The sequence below is a fragment of the Natrix helvetica genome (genome assembly GCF_964273705.1).
Source record: "Natrix helvetica genome assembly, chromosome: 3".
Taxonomy (NCBI): Eukaryota; Metazoa; Chordata; class Lepidosauria; order Squamata; family Natricidae; genus Natrix; species Natrix helvetica.
Genome location: NC_138549.1, coordinates 149,728,723 through 149,750,887, shown reverse-complemented (window position 1 = coordinate 149,750,887; position 22,165 = coordinate 149,728,723). Strand labels below are relative to the sequence as shown.

Sequence of the window (22,165 nt, the reverse complement as noted above, 5' to 3'; positions counted from 1 at the left end):
ATTAGGGTAAAAAATATTTACCATTCTAGAGATTAAGAAACTATATTACACCACTCTTTAAATATTGAAACATAAAAACTTAACTAAGAAATTATACTTCATTACTAAACACAAATTCATATTAACTTACTCTGGAAAGATTCTTTTGGAATGCCTGTAGTGAGAGAACCATGGGAGCTGCGACTGCCCAATTGTAGTATCTGCAATTAGAGAGGGGAACCAAAATAATCTGTATATAGTGGCTTGAGCCTGATAGAAAAGTAATAGATGGAAAATGATCATCAAATTACAGAACTGAAAGATGATGCAGTACAAGTGGACCGGAGGTGGTATTCAGCCGGTTCCAACCGGTTCTGGCGAACCAGTAGCAGAAATTCTGAGTAGTTCAGAGAACCAGCAAATACTCTTGACTGTCTCCGCCCCCATCTATTCGCTGCCTCCTGAGTCCTAGCTGATTGGAGTCCCAGCTGATCTGCTGGGTCTTTTTTTATTGCCCTGCACAGAATGGAGCTGGAAAGCAGGTTAGTGGGGTGGAGAGGGAACTGGGACTTTAGAGTATCCTTTCCCCAGGAGTGGGGTGGAAATTTTACAGTATGGAATGGAGATTTTACAGTATCCTTCCCCTGGAGTGGGGTGGAAATGAAGATATTACAGTATAATTCGCAAGCCACAGCCACCAAGTCACGGCCACCAAACCAATGGCAAAGCCTAATGTTTCAACCCAGCCAGGCTCAACTAAATCTCATCATTTCATGAAGTATCTGAGATATTTGTGCAGATATATTTGTGTATGCTTCCTAAACATATAACCGAAATAAGTTTCATTATATGTTTTCATAAAAATCTAAATCTGGTTTCCTAGCCAGCCTCTAGAACAGCGGTTCTCAACCTGTGGGTCACGACCCCTTTGGGGGTCGAACAACCTTTTCACAGGGATCGCTAAGTCCATCGGAACTCTAAACTTTAGACTCCCCCTCGCGTTCCTCGAAATCCCCTGCGGATGGGCTTCGGAGTCATCGCTGGCTGTGCAGAGTGTCGCTGCAGCTCCACGCCATGGAAAACATAGCTGCGTGCGCACACTCCATACAATTACAGCCTTGGAGACTTCGTAATGGCGGGAAATTCTTCTCAGTCGCCCGGGCTTCAGCAGATGCTGCTCTCCGAGGCTTTCCAAAGCTCTCCGAAGGCAGGAAGCAGCAAGAAGGGGCAAGAAGCGGCTGCCAGCAAAGCTCTCAGCGATGGAAAGAATCCCGCTGCCGCACCGAATTCAGCAAAGTGGCTCAAGCAGCAACTGGACATACTTGGGGAAGGGAGAGCCGGAACTGACTGCCCGGGACTGTTTCTGCGCCACTGTAAAAATGTCTGTTTTCCAGCCGCAGGAGGGAAGGAAAGAAGCCAGTCTTTGGAAAAAACCTCCCTCCTCCTCCAGAGAGCCTATGCCGAAAGACAGGAGGAGGCAGGCTGGCTTGAATGCAAGCGGGCAGTTTAGTGGCGTGCGAGAAAGCCCCCCCCCTGCCTGAACAAGGCAGACGGAGAATGAAAGGAGATCGTGTCAGGTGGGGGGGGCATTGGTCCCATTATTACTGGAGCTGCTTTTGCTTACTCCAGCATGGCAGTGGGACTCTTGCCATTGGTTTAGTGGCCCACCTTCTTTGCTAGTTCGGGCAGGTGGAGAAAGGAGGCATGCAATAGTCGAGGGCGAAAGTGCTCCCCTTCGCCCTCGGTGGCAGGGGTGATTTATCACAAGCCTCCTTTCTTCCTCCGCATGCCTGAGCAAAGAAGACGGGCCACTAAACCGATGGCAAGAGTGCCACCGCCATGCTGGAGTCAGCAAAAGCAGCTCCAGCAACAACGGAACCAATAGGGGGTGGGAAATCCATCAGAGGGAGGAAAATGCATGCATTCCCCACCCCCTCCATTGGAAACAATGCAACTGTCAGAAGAGGGCAGCGCACGCCATGTGGGCTTGTGCAGCAGCCGAAGAACAGGAGATGAGGTGACCACAGTATGTGTGTGTGTGTCCGTGTGTGTGTGTGTCTGTGTGTGTGAGTGAGTGAGTGAGAAAGAGAGAGAGAGAGACAGACAGACAGACAGACAGAGAGGCACAGAGAGACAGAGATGGGGGAGGGAGGAGAGAGACAGAGAGACACACAGAGAGACAGAGAGAGAGGAAGGGAGGGGAGAGGCAGAGAGATACAGAAAGAGAATTACAGAAAGAGACAGAGAGGGAGGGAGGACGGGAGAGACAGAGACACAGAGAGAGAATTACAGAAAGACAAAGAGGGAGGAAGGGAGGAGAGAGAGACAGAGAGACGCAGAGAGAGAATTACAGAGAGAGACAGAGAGGGAGGAAAGGAAGGGAGAGACAAAGAGCCACACAGAGAGAGAGAGAGACAGACACACACAGAGTGAGACAGAGAGACAGAAAGAGAGAGAAAGAAAGAATTGGTGGCTGTTTTGTTTTTTCTTTCATTTTTTTTCTTTTTAAAAGAAAGGCACTCTTTCCACTTAGAGCCAGAAGCCTGCTCTTAAACTTCTCAGACAAAATTTCATTTATTTGTAATTAGAAATAAATATTTCACAATATATAATTACATTTTGTTTTTGTGATTAATCACTATGCTTTAATTATGGTCAATTTATAACAATAAAAATACATCCTGCATATAAGATAATTTACATTACTATTCATAACAGTAGCAAAATTACAGTTATAGAGTAGCAACAAAAATAATTTTATAGTTGGGGGTCACCACAACATGAGGAACTGTATTAAAGCATCGCGGCATTGGGAAGGTTGAGAACCACTGCTCTAGAAGGAAGGCTTAGCCTATAATAACATTTGCAGTCCAGCACATGACAAGCCAATTTCAGCTACAATATATTTTCTGCTGTCATGGTTGCTGAACTCAGTTTATGAAAGTGTATGAGCTTTGATTCTCACATATAGGTATTTAAAAAAAACTTTTTGGGGAATAATTGGGAGCCAGAATACATAAGAGGGGAATGTAAGTTCCATCTTCATACAAAATTCACTATCTCAGCAAAGCAGCCTTTAAGGAATGGCCGGACTAACATTTTTTCTCACTGAATACAACTAGAATTCACTCATGCACACTCATGCATGTACATGGCTACACAAAGCTCTTTTGGGGAACACAAACACCACAAATGAAAGTGGCATTTCTACTCACTTCTTTTGGATCTGTATTACCAAGTTTGGGTCTTCAAGAATTGCTGGGTTCTCTGCAAACTCCTGATAGGACACTATATGCTTCATAAACTTCTCTCCTAAAATGGAAGGCAATATATTTATATTTACATTTCATATTTCATTATAAACTGCCCAAAGGGGAGTCTTTGATAGATTGTTGTCTCCTAATTCATTCAGTAACTGGATACTATTTTTCCCACTCAATATATATCTCCTTTAGAACAACTTTATCAGATAGTACTGTAGAAAGCCAACTCAAAGTCAGATCTTTATAAAAACTCTTAGAGTACCAAATCACATTCCCTCCTTTCCCTCTAAACATACCATGAGTTAATTCTCCATCATCTCCAAGACCTCCACAGAGAGACAAGAGAATGGGGCTATTTTCTGTAGGTTCCAGCAGATTATCGGCATTTCTGTCCCCTGTTGCACCACCCAACACATGGGAATCAGAGAAGATTCCAGGGTCAGATTGTGCTCGTGGCCAATTCAGTTCAGCATCACTGTAAACCAAATAATAATAACATCAATAGCACGTTATACATATTATTGTTGTGGTTGTTAAATAATAATAACAATATTTATACCACGTGGACCCCTATTATTCCTTTAAGGCAAGAAAAATGATGACATATTTTACTTATTTGTGGAAAAATTCCCTATTATTCTCATCTCTGAGCCCAATAAGATTTGGGAGAGGCAATTGGCGTACTAAAGAAAGTTCTTCAGAGTGACTAAATTATGACTTTATCTTTTAAATTATGAACCTTTTAACTTCTGGTAAAAAAAAACAAACTATGGCCTTTGGACTCCAATTTTTTCCTAATCATTATTCACAGCCCTTAGACTGGTAGAAATTGGAATCCAGTAATTTTTGGAAAAAATATCACATTTCCTTATTTTTGCTTCATTTATTTATAAACACACACATCTAAAATGTCATCTTACTTGTACTGGATTAATATTAACCACCCTGAATATAGGCATGTTGTCTCACATTTATTGAAACAGTTTGCACATAAATCATAGTTTTATGCCATATACATGTGTTATAGATTTATGGAATTCAGATTTCACCTTCTCTAATGTGGTAATAAGATATTAAGAAACCAAACTATTCGTTGCAGGGCTTCTGGAATTGCCCATTGCACATAATAACTATAATAACTTTAACTATTGACAGATTATAGGGCAGATTGAATATCCTGTTCATTTTACCACTTTTTAAGGACTTTGATAAATTCTACTAATATACAGAAGCTTCAGTAGCATCTCTGGTGACTACAACTAAATTCTTTAGACTATGTCTAAACTTGAAGCTTAGAAAAAACTTTGTCACAACAATGAAACTTGCTACTCTGGTATACCATGGGCTTCCTTTTGATGAATAATTTTAAACAAAGATTATGTGGCCATTGGTCATGATTAAATCCCTGCATTTTGTTTTGGTCAAGACATTCAAGGCTCTTTCCTACTGTAACTTGAATTCAATAATTCTAATTTCTAATCTATAGTTTGTCCAAAGAAATCAGAAACAATAGCCATACCTCTTGGGGAAATAAAGTGCTAATTGCTCCGCATCCAAGTTTGAAAGATCGTCTAAATAAATATCACTAGGTCCCAGGTGAGGGTTTTTCTTTATGGAACCTCAAAGAGATTAAGAAATGATTACAATGGCCTAAATAATTGAATGAAGAAACTGTATTTCTATAGACATTTCTGTAATCACTCACCCTAATAATGAAGACAGTACATCCCCCCCAAAAAATATCTCAGTGAATACCTATATACTGTATAAATTATTATTTTTTTAAAAAATCCTATAACAATTTCATAGAATACCAAGAATTTAGTTAATAAGGTGATATCCAGGTGGTTTCAATTTCTGATGACTGGAATAACACAAAATGGTCAGAATTGTATGTAATGACACATTGCCCAAGGTCAGGTAATTCCCCACTCTTTTATCCTTTGTAAAATGGGTAAAAGCAGTCCTCTTGTACAGAGCATTTAGGAACAAATGTTTTTAACTAGAAGTCAGCAACTGATTTTGTTTTCTTTGGTATTTCATTATATGTTTCAGTATTTTCAATACTGTAAGTTGCATAGAGTCTGACAATAAAGCTGCATAAATCTTAATGTAATTTCCTCCTTTAATAATAAGGGACATGGACATTATAAACTCACCTGTCTCACTGTCTGCAAAATAGAGTTCTGAATTCAGACTGAGTATTCTAAAGTGGCATTTCCACTTGGAGGGCTCTTTCTTAGGAATACAAAATGTAAACAGACCTTTTGCAAGTACAAATAGTTCTCATCTTACAACCACAATTGGGATCAGCATTTTTATTGCTAAGCAAGGCAATAGTTAAATGAGTTGTGCCCATTTTTACCTTTTTGCCATGGTTCCTAAGCAAATCACTGCAGTTATTAAGCACATCATATGATCATTAAGCAAATCTGACTTCTCCAATTGTCTTTTTTTGTTACAAACAGAGCTGGGAATGTCACCAAAGGTGATCACATGACCCGCAGGATGCTGTCACTGTCATAAATATTTGCTGAATTTTGATCATGTGACCATGGGAGAATACTGCGATGGTTGTAAGTCACTTTTGTCAGTGCCATTCTAATTTTGAATGGTTGCTAAAATAAATGGTTGTAAGTAAAGGACTACCTGTACTTGATTTAGGAGTCTTGGTGGTTTCTACAGTTGGGTATGGAAAAGGGTTGGGAGGGACAGAACGTGTTGAAGAAGATTAAAAATGGAACAGCTTCCCCTATCCTCAAACCAGAGGTGGGTTGCTGCGGATATGGCCCAGTATGGGCATACTGGTAGTGGCCCAGAGCAGATGAGAGTGTACCGGTACGGTGGCCCTTTTGGGCCACCTGCCTGCCCATGCTCTATACCTGTTTTTATGGCAAATGGCAAAGTGCACACACACACACACAGCATGCGGTGCCTGCGCGAGCCCCAACAATCAGCTGGTTGTCACAGAGGTGGTGGATTGCACATGCGTGCACAGTGCAAGTTAGGCACGTGCATGAACAGAAGGCGCAAGTGCGTGACCAGCATACCGGTAGTGACAGTAGCAGAACCCACCACGGCCTCAAACTATAAATAATGTTCAAGATTCTTCAAGAGAATGGGAAAAGATTCTTCAATGAGTTCCAAGTACATTTGGAAGACTCCATTCTAGGTTGATCAACATAGCAATAGCACTTAGATTTATATATCACTTCACAGTGCTTTACAGCCCTCTCTAAGCGCTTTACAGAGGCAGCATATTAACCCCAACAATTTGGGTCCTCATTTTACCCACTTCGGAAAGATGGAAGGCTGAGTCAACCTTGAGCCTGGTGAGATTTGAACTGCCAAATTTCAGGCAGCTGGCAGTCAGCAGTACCTCACTCTAACCATTGCGCCACCAAGGCTCTTATAGCAAAAAATTATCTTAAAGTTTAAGGATGCCTATTACACTTTGTTGACAGATTGCTCAACTCTATCGTAATAGCTTTCAATCTCCACTTACTCCTCCTCTTCTCCTGGTTCACCTCTGGACCACTGCAGGGTTCTATGCTTGACAAAGGTTTTTTCAAAGAAGGCACTTCCAAATCTGGATATGTAGCCTGCACATCTGACTCCTTGATAGAATTTGATCTGTCGGTTTCTGCAATTGCTGCTGTTACTTCTATATCTCCTGGAAGTCCATGATCAGGGCCCACTTGTTCTATAGCCATGCAAATGGAAGGACAGGGCTCTTCATCTCCCAGAAGTCCATATCCAGAAGGAAAAACAGGAGTTGGCTTAATTATGGAAGAAGATGCTGTATCATCAGAGTCCACCGTTCCAACTGTTTCTGAGCCAGCTGTAATAGCCACAAAGTGAGTTGTCTCGTCCATAGGGATAACAGTAGTTGGGTCATTGGCTGCTGTTTCGGGGACATTTAAGACAGGTTTGGTTGCTTCTACGCGGTCTAATTTGCTCATCTTTAAAAGGAAAAAGACATGAAACATCTCACAGAAGAGATAAAACAAAATGATTTGGGGGACACAATTGTTTTTTTTTCCTTTTTCTAACTCTATAGGTATTTATTATTGCATCATGCATGCACATGTATACAATATACTACTGCCAAATGAGTAATTTTACTGGAACTCAAACCAAGATTACAGGATGTTAAAATAATGCAAAGAAATGAAATAACATTTTTAAATTTAATTTTAAAATTAATTTTAATTTTTAATATTAAAATATTAAATATAAATAACATGTTTTGGATGTATCTTGTTTGCATAAAAAAGAGATAAGGGTCTTCATAAAGTCACACACTTTGGTTTAAATTATTTTCACTTGCAATTATTTGTCAAATGTATTATATATTGATATAAATCAGAAAGCACAGTCTAAGCTAAGGTCACAAGTAGATTCCAAACTTCTAGGCTCATTGATCCTTGTTGAGTGAAGTTGCTGAAAAATTTTGCAACTCTGAAGCAAGGACAGTTTCAAAATTGTAGTATAAACCTTAGATAACCATAGTACTGATTGAAGCGACTTATTTCTAGTGGTTTCTGCCCAATCACTAAAACTAGAAAACTGGACTTCCTTCAGATATCACTCTTTAGGTAGGTATCTAACCCAACTACAGATTGGTATAAATCTGATATAAATGACACAAGAGTCTAGTAAATCCATCCATCCATTTCCAGGAAAATACTAAAATACCGAAAACCCTGGGATACATCCCTGCCTACCTTATATCATTTATTTGTGTATTTCAGTTTCTGTCTTCACTCCTCTGAAATATTAGGTATATTTTAGACCATCCTGTTATAAAGACTATAAAAGGGAGTCCTAAGCACACATATACAAATGTGGGTATTCTTTTTTTTTATGATTATGATAATAATGGAAAACATTGTTACATCTATCCATATAAGACATGAAGCTATGCATCTCAGAAATCCTTCCTTTATCTACACCCACCTCTGGCAGTCTTCCCCAGGACCATTGTAGCTGGGATTCAGAACCAAGAGGTAGTTCAGGATTTCTGATCTCCAATTCAGAGTCGCTTTTTGGAGCAGATGAACAACTTTGAGAAAGGCTGGGAAAGGGAGATAAATCAGAACGCTTTTAGTATTGATAGCGGAAAATACTGGTGATCTAACCTATTGCAGGTAAATGCATGATAGAAATCAGCACAATCAAGAAATCATCATTAAGAGTTGATGTAATAGATCAGGAAAGAGGAGTTTAGGAATACCAGTAACCAGACTACGGATGTACTTCTTGAAGTTGTAGAGAGCAAAATCAACTGAAGGATTAGAAAAAGAATCTAGCTATTTTATCCCTATCATCTAGTCTCTCCTAAGGAAGAGTGCTTATCCTTTTCTTTTGTTTGGTTCCACCATATCACTTGACTTGAATCTCTTCATTCCCAATCAATACTTTGGCCAAAACTGATCCAATCCTACTATCTTCAAACAAATAATATCATCACCTCTTCTGTATTAGCTTCTGGGACACTTGAAGAGGCCACATGTCCTTTTCTATGGACATACAAGCAACTGGAAGAGAATTATCCAAGATCACTTTTCTTCTTCAACCATTGTGCTCCCTGAAAGCTCAGTCCAATAGCCTTCCTCTATTTACTCTCCAAAAATGCTAGATATTAGTTAAATGTCAACCATAATGTCCAGTTAGACCAGTGGTGGGTTCCAGATCCCATTGCAACCGGTACGGTGCAACGGGGCCGGGCGTCCACCACATGCACGTGTGCAGCACGCGCATATGTACGTACCGCCTGCAATGCTCTGCAATGCTCCAGCTGCTCGGCGGAGCATCGTGCAGACACGGTACGCTCCGTGCACGTGCACAGAAGCCCCGATCGGCTCAAATACCGGTAAGGAGGACCGGCGGGGTGGGCAGGCCCTCCGGAGCACTGTACCGGAACGGTACCTGATGCTCCCAGCAGGCACCGGTACGCCCGTTTCGGGGTGTACCAGTCATATTCCACCACTGAGTTAGACCCCTTAGATGTCATGAACCTCTTCAGAGAATGCCAAGTTTGAATAATCTGTTATATTTCAGCTCTTCTAATACTACCATGGTGACTCCATATTCCCATACTAGCCAAGATCCAGAGTTCTTCAAATATGTCCAAAAAGTTTGGATGTCCCAATAGAAACTGGAATTTTTCTTTTCTTAAAAAAGCAGATAAATCATGTCAGAAATGGCATACAGATGGGATAGTCCTGGATCCATTGGTACAACCATTGCATTTCCCGAGTCATAGCTCATATTCAAACAAGTAGACATGTTTGGCTCCTTTGCATCTCTGCTATATTTACCTTTGCAGGGGAGCTAGCTCTCCATCAGAGTATGGATGTACTTCTTGAAGTTGTAGAAGAGTCCCATCTTCTTGTTGTGGGACATCTCCAAAGGAGTAGTAGAGTGTGTTACTGATGAGAAAAGATAGAATAAAGTTAGGTACAAAGACACCACTATGGTGATAGGTGATATTCATGTGCATAGACCAAAAACTATAGTGCTGGCGACCTGCATGGCTGCCTTAGCACTAGTGGTAGCACTTAGACTTATATGCCACTTCACAACGTTTTTACAACCCTCTGTAAGTGGTTTAGTCTCAGCATATTGCCTGCAACAATCTGGGTCCTCATTTTACCAACCTCAGAAGGATAGAAGGCTGAATCAACTGTGAGCTGGTCAGAATCGAACTCCTGCCAGTCAGCAGAATTAGCCTGCAATACTGCCTTCTAATCACTGCGTGCATAGAAATATTTCAAGTGATTTGTGACAGCCGCAGTGCTGGGAAGCTCTGTGGGTTACATCAGACTTGTAAATAACCAAATGATGGTTGCAGAATGGCCATTTGCAGACTACGCAGGAGGCAGAAATAAAATAATAGAGGCAGTCCTTCACTTATGACTGTTTGTTCAGTGATTGTCAAAATCATGATGACTCTGAATGAAGGGATCTACAGCCCCTGCCTGAAACTAGAGCTGCAGTCATGTGATCAAAATGTGGGCATTTGGCAGCATGCAGGCCCTATAACTGGGCACAACAACTAACAACCAACATTCCTGGCCCAATTGTGGTTGCTGTGAATTGCAATTCTTTACAGACTTACTGAAGAAAAAAGAATGGAATGAATAGAAATCCCTCCAATTCACACTTTAATGCAAGCTTAACTTCTTTATTCTTCTGAAGTCTATAGCAAAGCAAGCTGCAGTTATTTGTTTGCATCTGTATTTTTCAGTGCAACTTTCTGAACAAAAAATGGTAATATCCCCAAAGTATATGCAGATAAAAATGCATTATGTTGCAAGAACATGCTTGCACAATGTGCTTATTAGAAGAATGTATTCAATTATTCCATATCCTGAAAGTAAAAGATACGAAAATATATATGAATCTTTTTTGAAAAATGTAAACTAATGCAAAGACGGAAAACTGAGAAACTAGTCAGGAAAATGAGAAAGGGAATCTTATACATATGTACAACAGACCTCACTTTTCTAAGCACAAGGATAGGACCACACATGAAATTCGTAAGAGGCTGAATTAATTCTGCTGCTATTGCTTCCACAATCTTGTATAAATAAGAATATTTTAAGCAACGCTGTTATTCATGCACCAGCTTGTTTCTGATGTTTTATCATCATAGAGGGCTGGGATGGGAAGAAGATACATGTCTCAAAGGCCAGGCAAAATAATACATTCATGTTTGTATTGCTCCCATATGATTTTGACCTAGACTTTTCAGGTGGCTCTTATAATCCAAATAAGGAGTTTTGTCACAATCACTCAAAATGTCTCAGTGTATTTTGGGAATGGAACATGCTGCTTATGTACAAATAAATTCAGCTTTAATTAGCCAACTATGCTACTGTGATTTCTTCAATCAATTGATTGCTGGAATACAATAGTCTCACTGGGCTCCAAGCTCAAAGGTTTCTTGACTGATGTGGCAGGCAAGAATGCCAGCTGATCAAATTCTGGTTCATGACTGCAACCTTGTTCGTTTGTTCACTGTAAGCAGTTACAATCCCATTTTTAATAAGTTTCCATGAGACTTTAATTTCAAATTATAAATACATAGCAGTATAACAACCAAAATGCTCACTGCATATATAGCAGTCTAACAAACAAAAACTGCACATATTATGTTAATGAAAAAAATCCTGGGAATTTTTTTTAAAAAAGGGGGTTTTCTTGCCACTATAATAGCTTCAAAGTAGATGCTAAGCAAGCTTTCCTGGGAAGGAATTCTGCAGCCAAAGGTCACATTCCCCATCACCTCCTTTTGCATTTGAAATGCAAAAAAAGAAAAACCAAAAACGATTGGAACTTTATTTGCAAGGCTGATATTTCATTAGCTTAGCATTGCTTTCATTTGGCGAGGCAAATCCTTAGGACATATCAAGTCTTAACTGATCTTATATCTTTTTTTTCTCATGTCACTCATGAACAGTAACATCTACCTTTGGAACCTTTAAACTATTATGAAAATTTGAACAGACTTGTTTCTAAAAGCCACAGAGCCAGTTCTCACTTCTTGTCTTTTGTCTCAGAAGACCACTCGGCAAATTCAAAGATCGCATCTGAGAAGTTGTACATGAGTAACCTTGAGAATTTCATCATCTGAATTCATTGAGATTGGGAAAATGACATGAATAGGGAGGGTGTGTCTTCTTATTTGCATTCAGAAAAAAACACAAAAGCTGAGACATTATTACACTTAAATCCTAGTTGAAAACAAGAAGGCTAGAGAAATGCCATTCTGTCACCCAGAGACTCAAAGCACATTTCATTACATTACAGCAGAATATATTAAATTGCAAATGCATAAACACTGTGGGAGAAATTAAGATTTTGAAGTGTTACAGACTTAAAAATCTTAAGTTCAGCACCCTTTCTCCCAGTGGGCCTCATTATTCTGAAATATAGAAAAGGCAATCAACCATGACACAAATTCTCATTAGACAAGATCAAGTAATCTGAAATCTGAACATCTGCCAATGGTCCCTTAAAATTCAGTAATATATTTCGAGAAAGTTTGATCCACCAAATTAAATACAAACTGATAGTTATTTCAAGTAGTCAGTTTCAGCCATCTTTCTGTTCCCCCATCGGAATAGGTAGAAAATAAAAGATTTTCATAAAACCTGTGAAGAATCATAATACCCTGCTTCCCTGAAAATAAAACCTCCCCAAATAATAAGCCCAGTCGAGCTTTTGAGCGCATGCGTTAAAATTAGCCCTTCCCAAAAAATAAGCCCTCCCCAAAAATATTGCAACACAGCAGCAGCCATGAGATGACCACGCTCGCCGCCTCCTACACTGCAAAAATAATAAGATCTCCCTGAAAATAAGGTCAAGCACTTACTTCAGGGTCAAAAGAAAATAAGACCCTGTCTTATTTTCGGGGAAACACAGTATATGGAGGACTGATTACACTCAGTTTGGTCAAACATAAATTAGAGAGGCTTTAGGGCAGTGATGGCGAACCTATGGCATGCGTGCCACAGGTGGCACGCGGAGCCATTTGTGAGGGCACGTGAGGCGCTGCCCTGTTAGCTGGCCAGCGCTCATGCGCCCGCTGGCCAGCTGAGTTCACCGTTTTTAAAAGCCATTTTTTCACCCTCCCCAGGCTCCAGAGGCTTTATAGGAGCCTGGGGAGGGAGAAAAGACCCCCCCCCCGGAGGCCCTCCGGAGGCTTCAGGGACCGTCTGGAGGCTTCCCTGAAGCCTTTGGAATGCTTAAAACGACCCTCCAAGCAAACCGGAAGTGACTTCCGGTTTGCTCGGAGGGTCGTTTTGAATGCTCCAAAGGCGTCAGGGAAGCCTCCGGACCGTCCCTGAAGCCTTCGGAACGCTTAAAACGACCCTCTCGGAGGGTCATTTTAAGCATTCCGAAGGCTTCAGGGACGGTCCGGAGGCTTCCCTGATGCCTCCAGAGGGTGTCCGGGGGGGGGGCAGGGGAGGGTCTTTTTGCCGTCCCCAGGCTCCTATAAAGCCTCTGGAGCCTGGGGAGGGTGAAAAAAGCATGTAAAAATGGGGGGTTGCACCTGTTGTGCGTGCATGCACACTGGGGGGTCGCGCATTGCATTATGGGTGCAGCACGCCTGCACACGACCCCCCTGCACTCCCCCCACTTGTGGCACCTGAGCCAAAAAAGGTTTGCCATCACTGCTTTCGGGTAACAATACTGAATCCACATCTTATAAAGATCACCAAGTGTGCAGTGTTTTTTTTCCCATGGATTTCCTTTCCAATAAAGCTGTGCAAATTTCATAATTAAAATCAGGGAAGACATTTCTATCTGTCTTTAGGGCAAACAACTAACCCTAATTTTAGAGGAATTGTTTATTTTGGTAGGTTATCTTTACGTCATTTATTTATTGATTTCAGATTAGAAACAAACCCTTGGAAGTTAGCAGGCCAGTGTATTTATGCATTTTTTTCACAGAACTAACAGCTGCTTCACCCTTCCCTCTTAACTTGCTTTTTCAATATATCAGCTGAAATATTGAATATAGATAGTCCTCGACTTACATATAACTGGTTGCTTAGCGATTGTTCTATGTTACAGCAGACTTTGGTACTTATGACCCAGTTCTGAAGTTCTGATGACTCCCCCAGCCCTGCAGTTAGGTGACCACTTGGCAACTGGCCTGCATTTACGGCCATTTGCAACATCCCATGCTCCCATCACCTTTTTTGACCCTTTTTTCCTAAAACCAGTATTTACTTCTGGGTTTTGGCAAAACTGGATCATAACAAACCATTGGATCGCTTAACTGCCACCAAAAAAGGATAACAAAATTGAGTCAGTCGAAGGGGTAACCTATTTTATGACCATCACGACTTATTATCTTGATGTGCAGGCTTCAGTATGGCTGTATCTAGAAGACTACCTGGATAAGTAAAGCAAGGATACTGGGTCTAGCAGATCAGCAGCTAAATGAAAAGGGGGATAAATTCAGATAAAAAAGATTCCAAGCTCAGTACATGCCATCTCAATTAAAAACAACCTCAGCAACAGCAAATGTTTGAAGACAAGACAGTACTACTGCCAGTTTGGTATACACACTTACTTGGAAATCAACAGTTTTCGCTTCTCCTCCGGAGATCTCTCACTCTCAGTCCCTTCTTCTTCCGATGTTGAATCTGCAGATGATTCTCTTTTCTTTGGCTTCTTCTTGCGCCGTCTTTTCTTACGAGCAGCTGTATCGGAGCCCAGGCCATCAGAGTTCCCATATAACTTGGCAGATTTGGCAACAGCATCGATGCTTTTCTCAGTGGGGATGGGAGATGTGCACAAGAAGCTTGGGATCCTCTCCTGGGAGACAGAGGGCACAAATCAGCTTCTCAGCCAGGTTTAAGCCATAACGCCAGGTAAATCAAACTGCAAACTCAGCACCAAACATAAACCAAGGACTGCAGACTAGAACAGGAGTCTCCAATATTGGCAACTTTAAGACTTGTGGACATCAACTCCCAGGATTCCTCAGTCAGCTGCTGGCTGAGGAATTCTGGGAGTTGACGTCCACAAGTCTTAAAGTTGCCAAGGTTGGAGACCCCTGGACTAGACGACCTACATATTCTGATTTTACAAGTCCAGGAAACTATGGATAGGTTTCACCCCATGTCTACCAGGAGAAAATCAACTCAATTAGTCAGGGAAAAGCAGCAGCTGCAAAAGCTAGACCTTCCCCCTCAACCATTTTTTTTAACATTATTAACGAACACTTCGAAAAGATTTTAAAATATTTGTTTCTTGGGACTAAATAAAAAATGAAGAACATACGTGTCATCAACAACAATTTTGAAATTTCATCTTTTTAAAAAAATTAATAAAAGATAAACTATCTAGACCCTCAATGATGAACATATTCCTTTGGATATTATTTGGACTTGGATATTTCAGAGGGGAAGATTGCAGTGATGTTCTCATGTTTTCCCAGTGAAGAGCAATCCCTGGCAAAACCTGAGAAATCAATGAGAAATCTCATTTTGGTAAGGGAGGGTGTGTGTGAGAGAGACAGACAGACAGACAGACAGACAGACAGACAGACCAGACAGACAGACCAGACAGACCAGACAGACAACAGGGCTTAAGAATACTATGTCTTTGGTGTAAGCCAGTGTTTCTCAGCCTTAGCAATTTTAAGATGCATGGACTTCAACTCTCAGCATTCTAGGAGTTGAACTTTATAGATCTTGAAGTTGCCAAGGTTGAGAATCAGTGGTCAGGCCTACTAAGAAGTATGTCTGGGAAGAAATGGCCAGATGCATATTTATGCCATGTAAATATGCCCACCTTTTGTTCTTCTGACTCCTGGACAAAAAAGGCTTCTCCATTGTCACCCAGCTTCATATGCAGATTGACTGGCTCTCCATTGATTTCTATGTCAACCTAATAAAAAAGGAAAGGTCAAATTATTTTATGCCTAGGAAACCATTTCTCAACAAATTCTAACTATTTCCTGTATCAGAAATTGAGGGTGAAAAAATAGATCTGGTCCACACACATTTAGAAATAAAGAGATCAAAATGTAAGTTCATTCAGCAGCATTTCTTTCTTCCTTTTTCTCAATTACTGCTAATATCCAAGTTGGATCCGAATTGTCACCTTTAGAGGAAAAAAAAGAACAAAAGGCAGTGCTGCTACAACAAGGAGTCTTCCATCTGATGTTCCTTGCATAAATACTGAGTGTCTATGGAGATTCTCATTCATCCAGGTCATGGTTGCCGCAAAGGTGCCTTTTTTTCAAGAGGCAACTGGACTTTCTGGTTTTTCTTTGAAGACGTTTCGCTTGTCATTCAACAAGCTTCTTCAGCTCTTCACTGGATCTGGCTATGTCCTTCAACTCTTCCATCTCCAGTGTAATTAATGCCACTTTCCTGTTCCATTTTCTGCTGTGGAGGTTTCTCCCTTTTATCAGTAGGAATGACAGATTTCAACATAGCAGGAAATGGGCGAGAAGATTAAAAGTACACAGACCAGTTTAAAAATAACTGGTGTGTTGCTGCAAAGGGCTCCACGGAGAGACAACTTGGTGCAATGTACGTCATTCAACAGATACACAGAGGACTTTGCCTCTAATTCAAAAATATCAGAAGGCAATATACTTACCTTCTGATTCAAAGGACTTAACTAGCCCTTTGCTACAGGTTGATTTAGCATAAACAATTACAGTTCCCATTATTCAAATAATTATTATTCTAAATATTACAGGGCTTACATTATGGAGCTGAAGGTAGGCCCTCCTTATTCAGTTGAGGAGAGAATTTGAAATGTATTTTTTAGCCAAGCCCTTTAGAATTTCATTGTTCTTGGTTGCTGAATTTGATGCTGTAATTGGTAAATGGGATGTTGCTGTTTGTATTATAATTCAGTAATCTGCCTAGAATGATTGCAATTGAGTGCCACACACATTCAATAAATAAATATGGCTTTGGCAGTTGAGGCTATGTAAAAACAATCTTATAATTCTGCTGTATATACCATGTGTGGCATAGTTGACAATAAAATGAGGCAGATGGATTTAGGCTTCAAAGCATGTTGAATTTTTCAGTGCTAAAAAGTAAACATGAATGGAGACTATTCCATTTTTTTTACATGTATTGAGCATTTTCAGAGACTAATGAAAAAAAAATTGAATTGACAATACAGGAGATTATTATTTATTTATTTTGCCTTCCAGATATGTTAGTTCATAGCCGCCACAATCGCTTTGGATAGTGATAGTAATCATTCATTTCCCTTTGGATAGTGAGATGGACAACATATACATTTAATAAACGAATAATCATCGCCAGCCAAAGGAATTCTGGTTGAAGGCTGAAGCACAAAAAACTGGGATGGTTATTAGATTCTTTCATGAAATCTTTGTATCATGCATAGTATAAAGATTTGTGAATATGCCCAGGGGCTATAGGCTTCCACTTTCTATTCTAAAGAGAATGAATGGGTGGGCATTAGATGCATAATGTAATGAGGCTTACTATATATCTTGGTTCCAGTGAGCAGCCAAAGCTGGAGAAATTTTTGAAAGAGCATTCCATAAAAGGCCACATTTCATAAAAGTGCCAACTTTCCCTATGTAAGCCTGCCTTGTCCCAGTTTAATGGCCTGAATAAATGCTTATTTTACTTATTAATGTGCATCCTGCCAAATTAACACACACACACACACACACACACACAAACACACCGAACTTGAAGGAATTCTGTTTAAGTTGCAGAAAATTAAAGCTTTAGCTGTCACACATCTGTAACTACTTACCACTTTCTCACTGGAATGCAGAACTCGGAGCTTCCCAAAGCGCACGTGGAAAGGTGAACAAGACAAGGACCCATCTGGTTGCCTTACCACAATGACATCAATGCAGCCCGTGAGGGTGGCTGGATTCAGACCTCTGTACAGCTCCTTCACCGTGCCAAACACAGTTTCAGCAATTTGGCCCACATAGTTCATTGTCTGACTCTAGGAGGAGAAAGAATAACAAAGAAAAGCCTATTTAAACAAAACATTAACTGTTGTCACAGGGTTAGATTGTATCACCCAGCAACAGTTTCTGAGGTTAAGAAATGGTATCCTTACAGATATTAATGCAACACTAAAGGCTCCCATCTCTCACAAATTTGCAAGTTTTCAACATTATTCCACAGCAAAAAAAAAAAAAAAATCTCCAGATGTCCTATGCCAAAATCAACCTCAGGTTGCGTCTCCCACGCATGAGGTCCGTTCCCCCCCCCCCATTCCATTGCTCGCACCCACCCACAAGGTTCTTCTGGGCCAGTAGTGGGTTCCGGCAACCACTCCTGCCAGTTTCCTCAGGGATGCCCTGTGTGCGCGCACATATGCACAGTACAACAAAATTTGCCCTGCGCATGCGCAGAAGTCAAAAACAATATGGCGGTGCCGGGAAAACCAGTTCGGGGCATGGTAGTCCTGGGTCACTGCCAGTTCCAGCAACCCAGGCTGTCAAGCTACTTCTGGTTCAGCCGAACCACTCCAAACCACTAGGAACTCACCACTGGTCTGGGCCTGCCCTACTCCTTTTTCCCTTATCCTCTAGCCCAGGGGTCCTCAAACTACATCCTTCACTGAAAAGGCGATGAAACAATGGAGAACTGAGTTGGCAGTAGGGAATGAGAACTATGGAATGGTTAATATCAAGCGAGGAATTTTCCAGGGTGATTCACTTTCACCTCTTCTCTTCATCATTGCGATGATCCCACTATCAGTAATCTTAAAAAAAATGAAATTAGGCTACCAAACAGCCAAAGAAGCTGAAAAAATTTCACATTTATTATATATGGATGATTTGAAACTCTATGGAAAGTCAGAAATAGAAATCCAATCACTGACAAACACTGTCCGAGTATTCAGCACCGATATTTCAATGCAGTTTGGCATGGAAAAATGTGCCACTGTATCCATAAAAAGGGGCAAAATCACTACATGTGAGGGAATTGAAATGCCCAATGGCCAACTAATTAAATGCAACGAAAATGAAGCCTACAAATACTTAGGCATTTTGCAGTTGGATAACATCAAACATGGACAAGTAAAAAATATTGTCAGGAGAGAGTACACCAACAGAGTTAGGAAAATTTTGAAATCTAAATTAAATGGTGGAAATACAATCAAGGCCATAAATACCTGGGCAATACCAGTTATAAAATACACAGCTGGTATAGTTAACTGGACACAAGCTGATTTGGACATTTTGGACCGAAAAACAAGGAAACTAATGACAATGCACTACAGTTTACTTCCACGTGGTGACACTGATAGACTATACCTGCCCCGAAAATCAGGTGGCAGAGGATTATTACAAGTGAAGCAAATAGTTGAAGAAGAAAAACATGCACTAGCTGATTATTTAAAAGAAAGTCAAGAACATCTATTAATCGAAGTAAAGAACAAAAATCTACTGAAGACCCAACAGACGAAACAAGAATACAGAAAAGATGTGATAAAATCAAGAATGGAGAGTTGGCAGAACAAAGCCTTACATGGTCAATTTCTGAAAAAATAAAAGATAAAGTGGCCAGTGAAAAAACTTAGTTATGGTTAACAACAGGTACATTAAAGAAAGAAACAGAGTCACTAATCCTGGCTGCGCAAGAACAAGCTATCCGAACAAATGCCATTAAAGCCAAAATCGAAAAATCCTCTGATGATGCCAAATGCAGACTCTGCAAAGAAGTTGATGAAACTGTTGACCACATACTCAGCTGCTGTAAAAAAATCGCGCAGACTGATTATAAATTGCGGCACAATTCAGTAGCACAAATGATCCACTGGAATTTGTGCAAAAATTATAATATTAAAACAACAACAAACTGGTGGGAACATAAGCCTGAAAAAGTCACCGAAAATCAGATGGTCAAGATCCTGTGGGATTTTCGTATACAAACAGACAAAGTACTAGCGCATAACACACCAGACATCACACTGGTTGAGAAAAAGAAGGTTACAATCATAGACATCGCAATACCAGGTGATAGCAGAGTTGAGGAGAAGGAACATGAAAAAGTCGCGAAATACCAGGACTTAAAAATTGAAATCCAACGATTATGGCACAAACCAGCAGTGGTAATTCCAGTGGTAATCAGCACACTAGGTGCTATTCCAAAAGCACTGGAATTACATTTAAAACAGTTAAAACTTGACAAAATCACCATCAGTCAAATGCAAAAAGCTGCACTGCTTGGATATGCACGTATATTACGAAAATACGTTACGACGTCCTAGGCCCCTGGGTGGGGCCCGACTAGTAATCAATGCCAAATCCGGCGAATCAACTGGCCGCTGTGATACAATCGTATAATAATAATAATAATAAATATTTATTTCTTAGCCGCACCCTCTCCCGAAGGACTCGGGGCGGCGTACAACAAACATATGAAATAAATATGTAAACAAGACAAACATATAACAGGGACATATACGGAGACATACACAAGGAGGAGGTCGGCTGAGTAAAAAACAATTAAAATACAGTGTTTAAAACCCCTAAATAATTAAATATAATTAAAATACCCAGTTAAAAACCCGTCAGGAGCGATATGGTTAGATCAAAGTTGAGCCAGGCCAGCTACTTGGAATAGGTGGGTCTTAAGCTTAATACGAAAGGAGCGGAGGTCAGAGGTATTCCTAATATCTGGAGGGAGGTCATTCCACAGGGCTGGGCCCACCACAGAGAAGGCTCTACTCCTAGGCGCTGCCCCCCGACACTGTCTAGTGGACGGCACCTGGAGGAGGCCCTCTCTGTGCGAGCGGATTGGTCGCAGGGATGTATGGGGCAGAATACGATCCCGCAAATATGAATTGTCCAGTTCATTTCTACCCCTATTCCACCTTCAAGTCCAGATATGTAGTTTTCTACTTCCCCCAAAAAAGCAAATGCATGTGTAGATCTAATGTAGTAAGAATTAAGCTGCTGGACAGGAATTTTCAAGTCCTCAAGTCATGAAAGCTCAAAGACAGATTTTGGACCAGTCAATATCTATCAGCCTAATCCCCTGCACAGGGCTGTTGCAGAGTTAAAACTGGAAGAGGAAATGCTGTTGAGGCATCTGATCTTCTAGAGTAGGGGTGTCAAACTCAAGGCTTGAGGACCAGATCTGACTTGCAGGGTGCTTAGATCAAGGTTGTCCTGGAAACAGCAAAGAACTAGCCTGCAGTGCCTTTGCCAGGAAAAATGGAGCTTGGGAGGGGGGGGGGACACAGCCCTCCCAAGCGCCGTTTTCGCTAGCAGAGCATTCAGGCCGTCGTAGGCATCCCTGACACGAGTGATGTCAAGTTGACCATGTCGACCCTGGCCGATGTCCACCTGGCTCCCCGAGGGTCAAATACAACTCTGATGTGGCCCTCAATGAAATCGAGTTTGACACCCCTGTTCTAGAGGAAACTCTAATGCAAATCTAATATATAAATATATATATATTTCTTTTGTGAGACGATAGATATAGTTAAGTAACTTTAGTCTGAAGAGATAACCAAGGCAATGGCAGGAATAGAAGCCAATAACAAAGATAACCATTACAGAGAAAAACTGATGCAAAACAAAACCACTGCCAATTAATAGGAAAAGAACTTGATAAACAACCAACTTCTAACTAATGGTCCATAATAGCAACTTAATAGTGAAGTAGGGAATCAGGGAGGTTGATCATTCTGATGAGTAACAGAGCAGCATCCAATCACCATTCACAATTATAAAAACTATCAGTGAGAATAAAACATGGCTTTATGCTCATCCCATTCCATTCATCTGTTTATTTGTTTTAGGTGGTGAGTAGCGGTGTGGGATTGTGTCATTCTACTGTTTCTATCTACAGTCTCAACAGCCTCAGCATAGGTGACTCTGATGGGTTGGGAGAAACAGAAGTACAACTAGATCACATCAGACTGGGAGAGGCTGTTTTAAAGGAAGTGGAAGAGTCAGTTTAAAGATATTATTAATATTTTAATGACACAACAACCTTCTTCATTTGAATCTGGATCCTGGCCTTCCAACAAAGCAAATAAATCTGCCATTACATTTGCCTTACCAAAAGTAAAACACTCAACCTAGTTAAATACAAAATAAAGACAGTCGAAATCAATGGTATTTTTCAAGAATTAATGCTCAGTAAAATCATCTAAAGCAGCGATGGCGAACCTTTTTTGGCTCGCGTGCCACAAGTGGGGGGAGCGCGGGGGGGTCGTGTGCGGGTGTGCCGCACCCATAATGCAACGCGCGATCCCCCAGTGCGCATGCGCGCACAACGTGCGCATGCACGCACAACGTGCACCCCCTATTTTTACATGCTTTTTTCCGGACGGTCCCTGAAGCCTCCGGGGGGGCGGGGGGGCTCTTTTCACCCTCCCCAGGCTCCTATAAAGCCTCTGGAGCCTGGGGAAGG

General features: G+C 40.9%; 1 protein-coding gene across 4 annotated transcripts in view; it reads right to left on the bottom strand.

Annotated features, from left to right (window-relative positions):
- Nucleotides 1-22,165, bottom strand: part of LPIN3 (lipin 3) — a 64,103-nt gene that overhangs the window by 15,018 nt on the left and 26,920 nt on the right. For 3 of the 4 annotated variants that reach the window (XM_081948356.1, XM_081948358.1, XM_081948355.1), the window contains exons 2-11: nt 17,529-17,729; nt 15,561-15,656; nt 14,335-14,579; nt 9,566-9,676; nt 8,202-8,319; nt 6,748-7,204; nt 4,762-4,861; nt 3,539-3,717; nt 3,195-3,291; nt 131-200 (exon numbers count right to left, since the gene is read on the bottom strand). In XM_081948356.1, the coding sequence (XP_081804482.1) occupies nt 131-200; nt 3,195-3,291; nt 3,539-3,717; nt 4,762-4,861; nt 6,748-7,204; nt 8,202-8,319; nt 9,566-9,676; nt 14,335-14,579; nt 15,561-15,656; nt 17,529-17,720 (1,665 nt within the window). In that variant the 5' untranslated portion in view covers nt 17,721-17,729. The remainder of the gene's footprint in view (nt 1-130; nt 201-3,194; nt 3,292-3,538; nt 3,718-4,761; nt 4,862-6,747; nt 7,205-8,201; nt 8,320-9,565; nt 9,677-14,334; nt 14,580-15,560; nt 15,657-17,528; nt 17,730-22,165) is intronic. The other variant, XM_081948357.1, reaches the window with a different exon arrangement.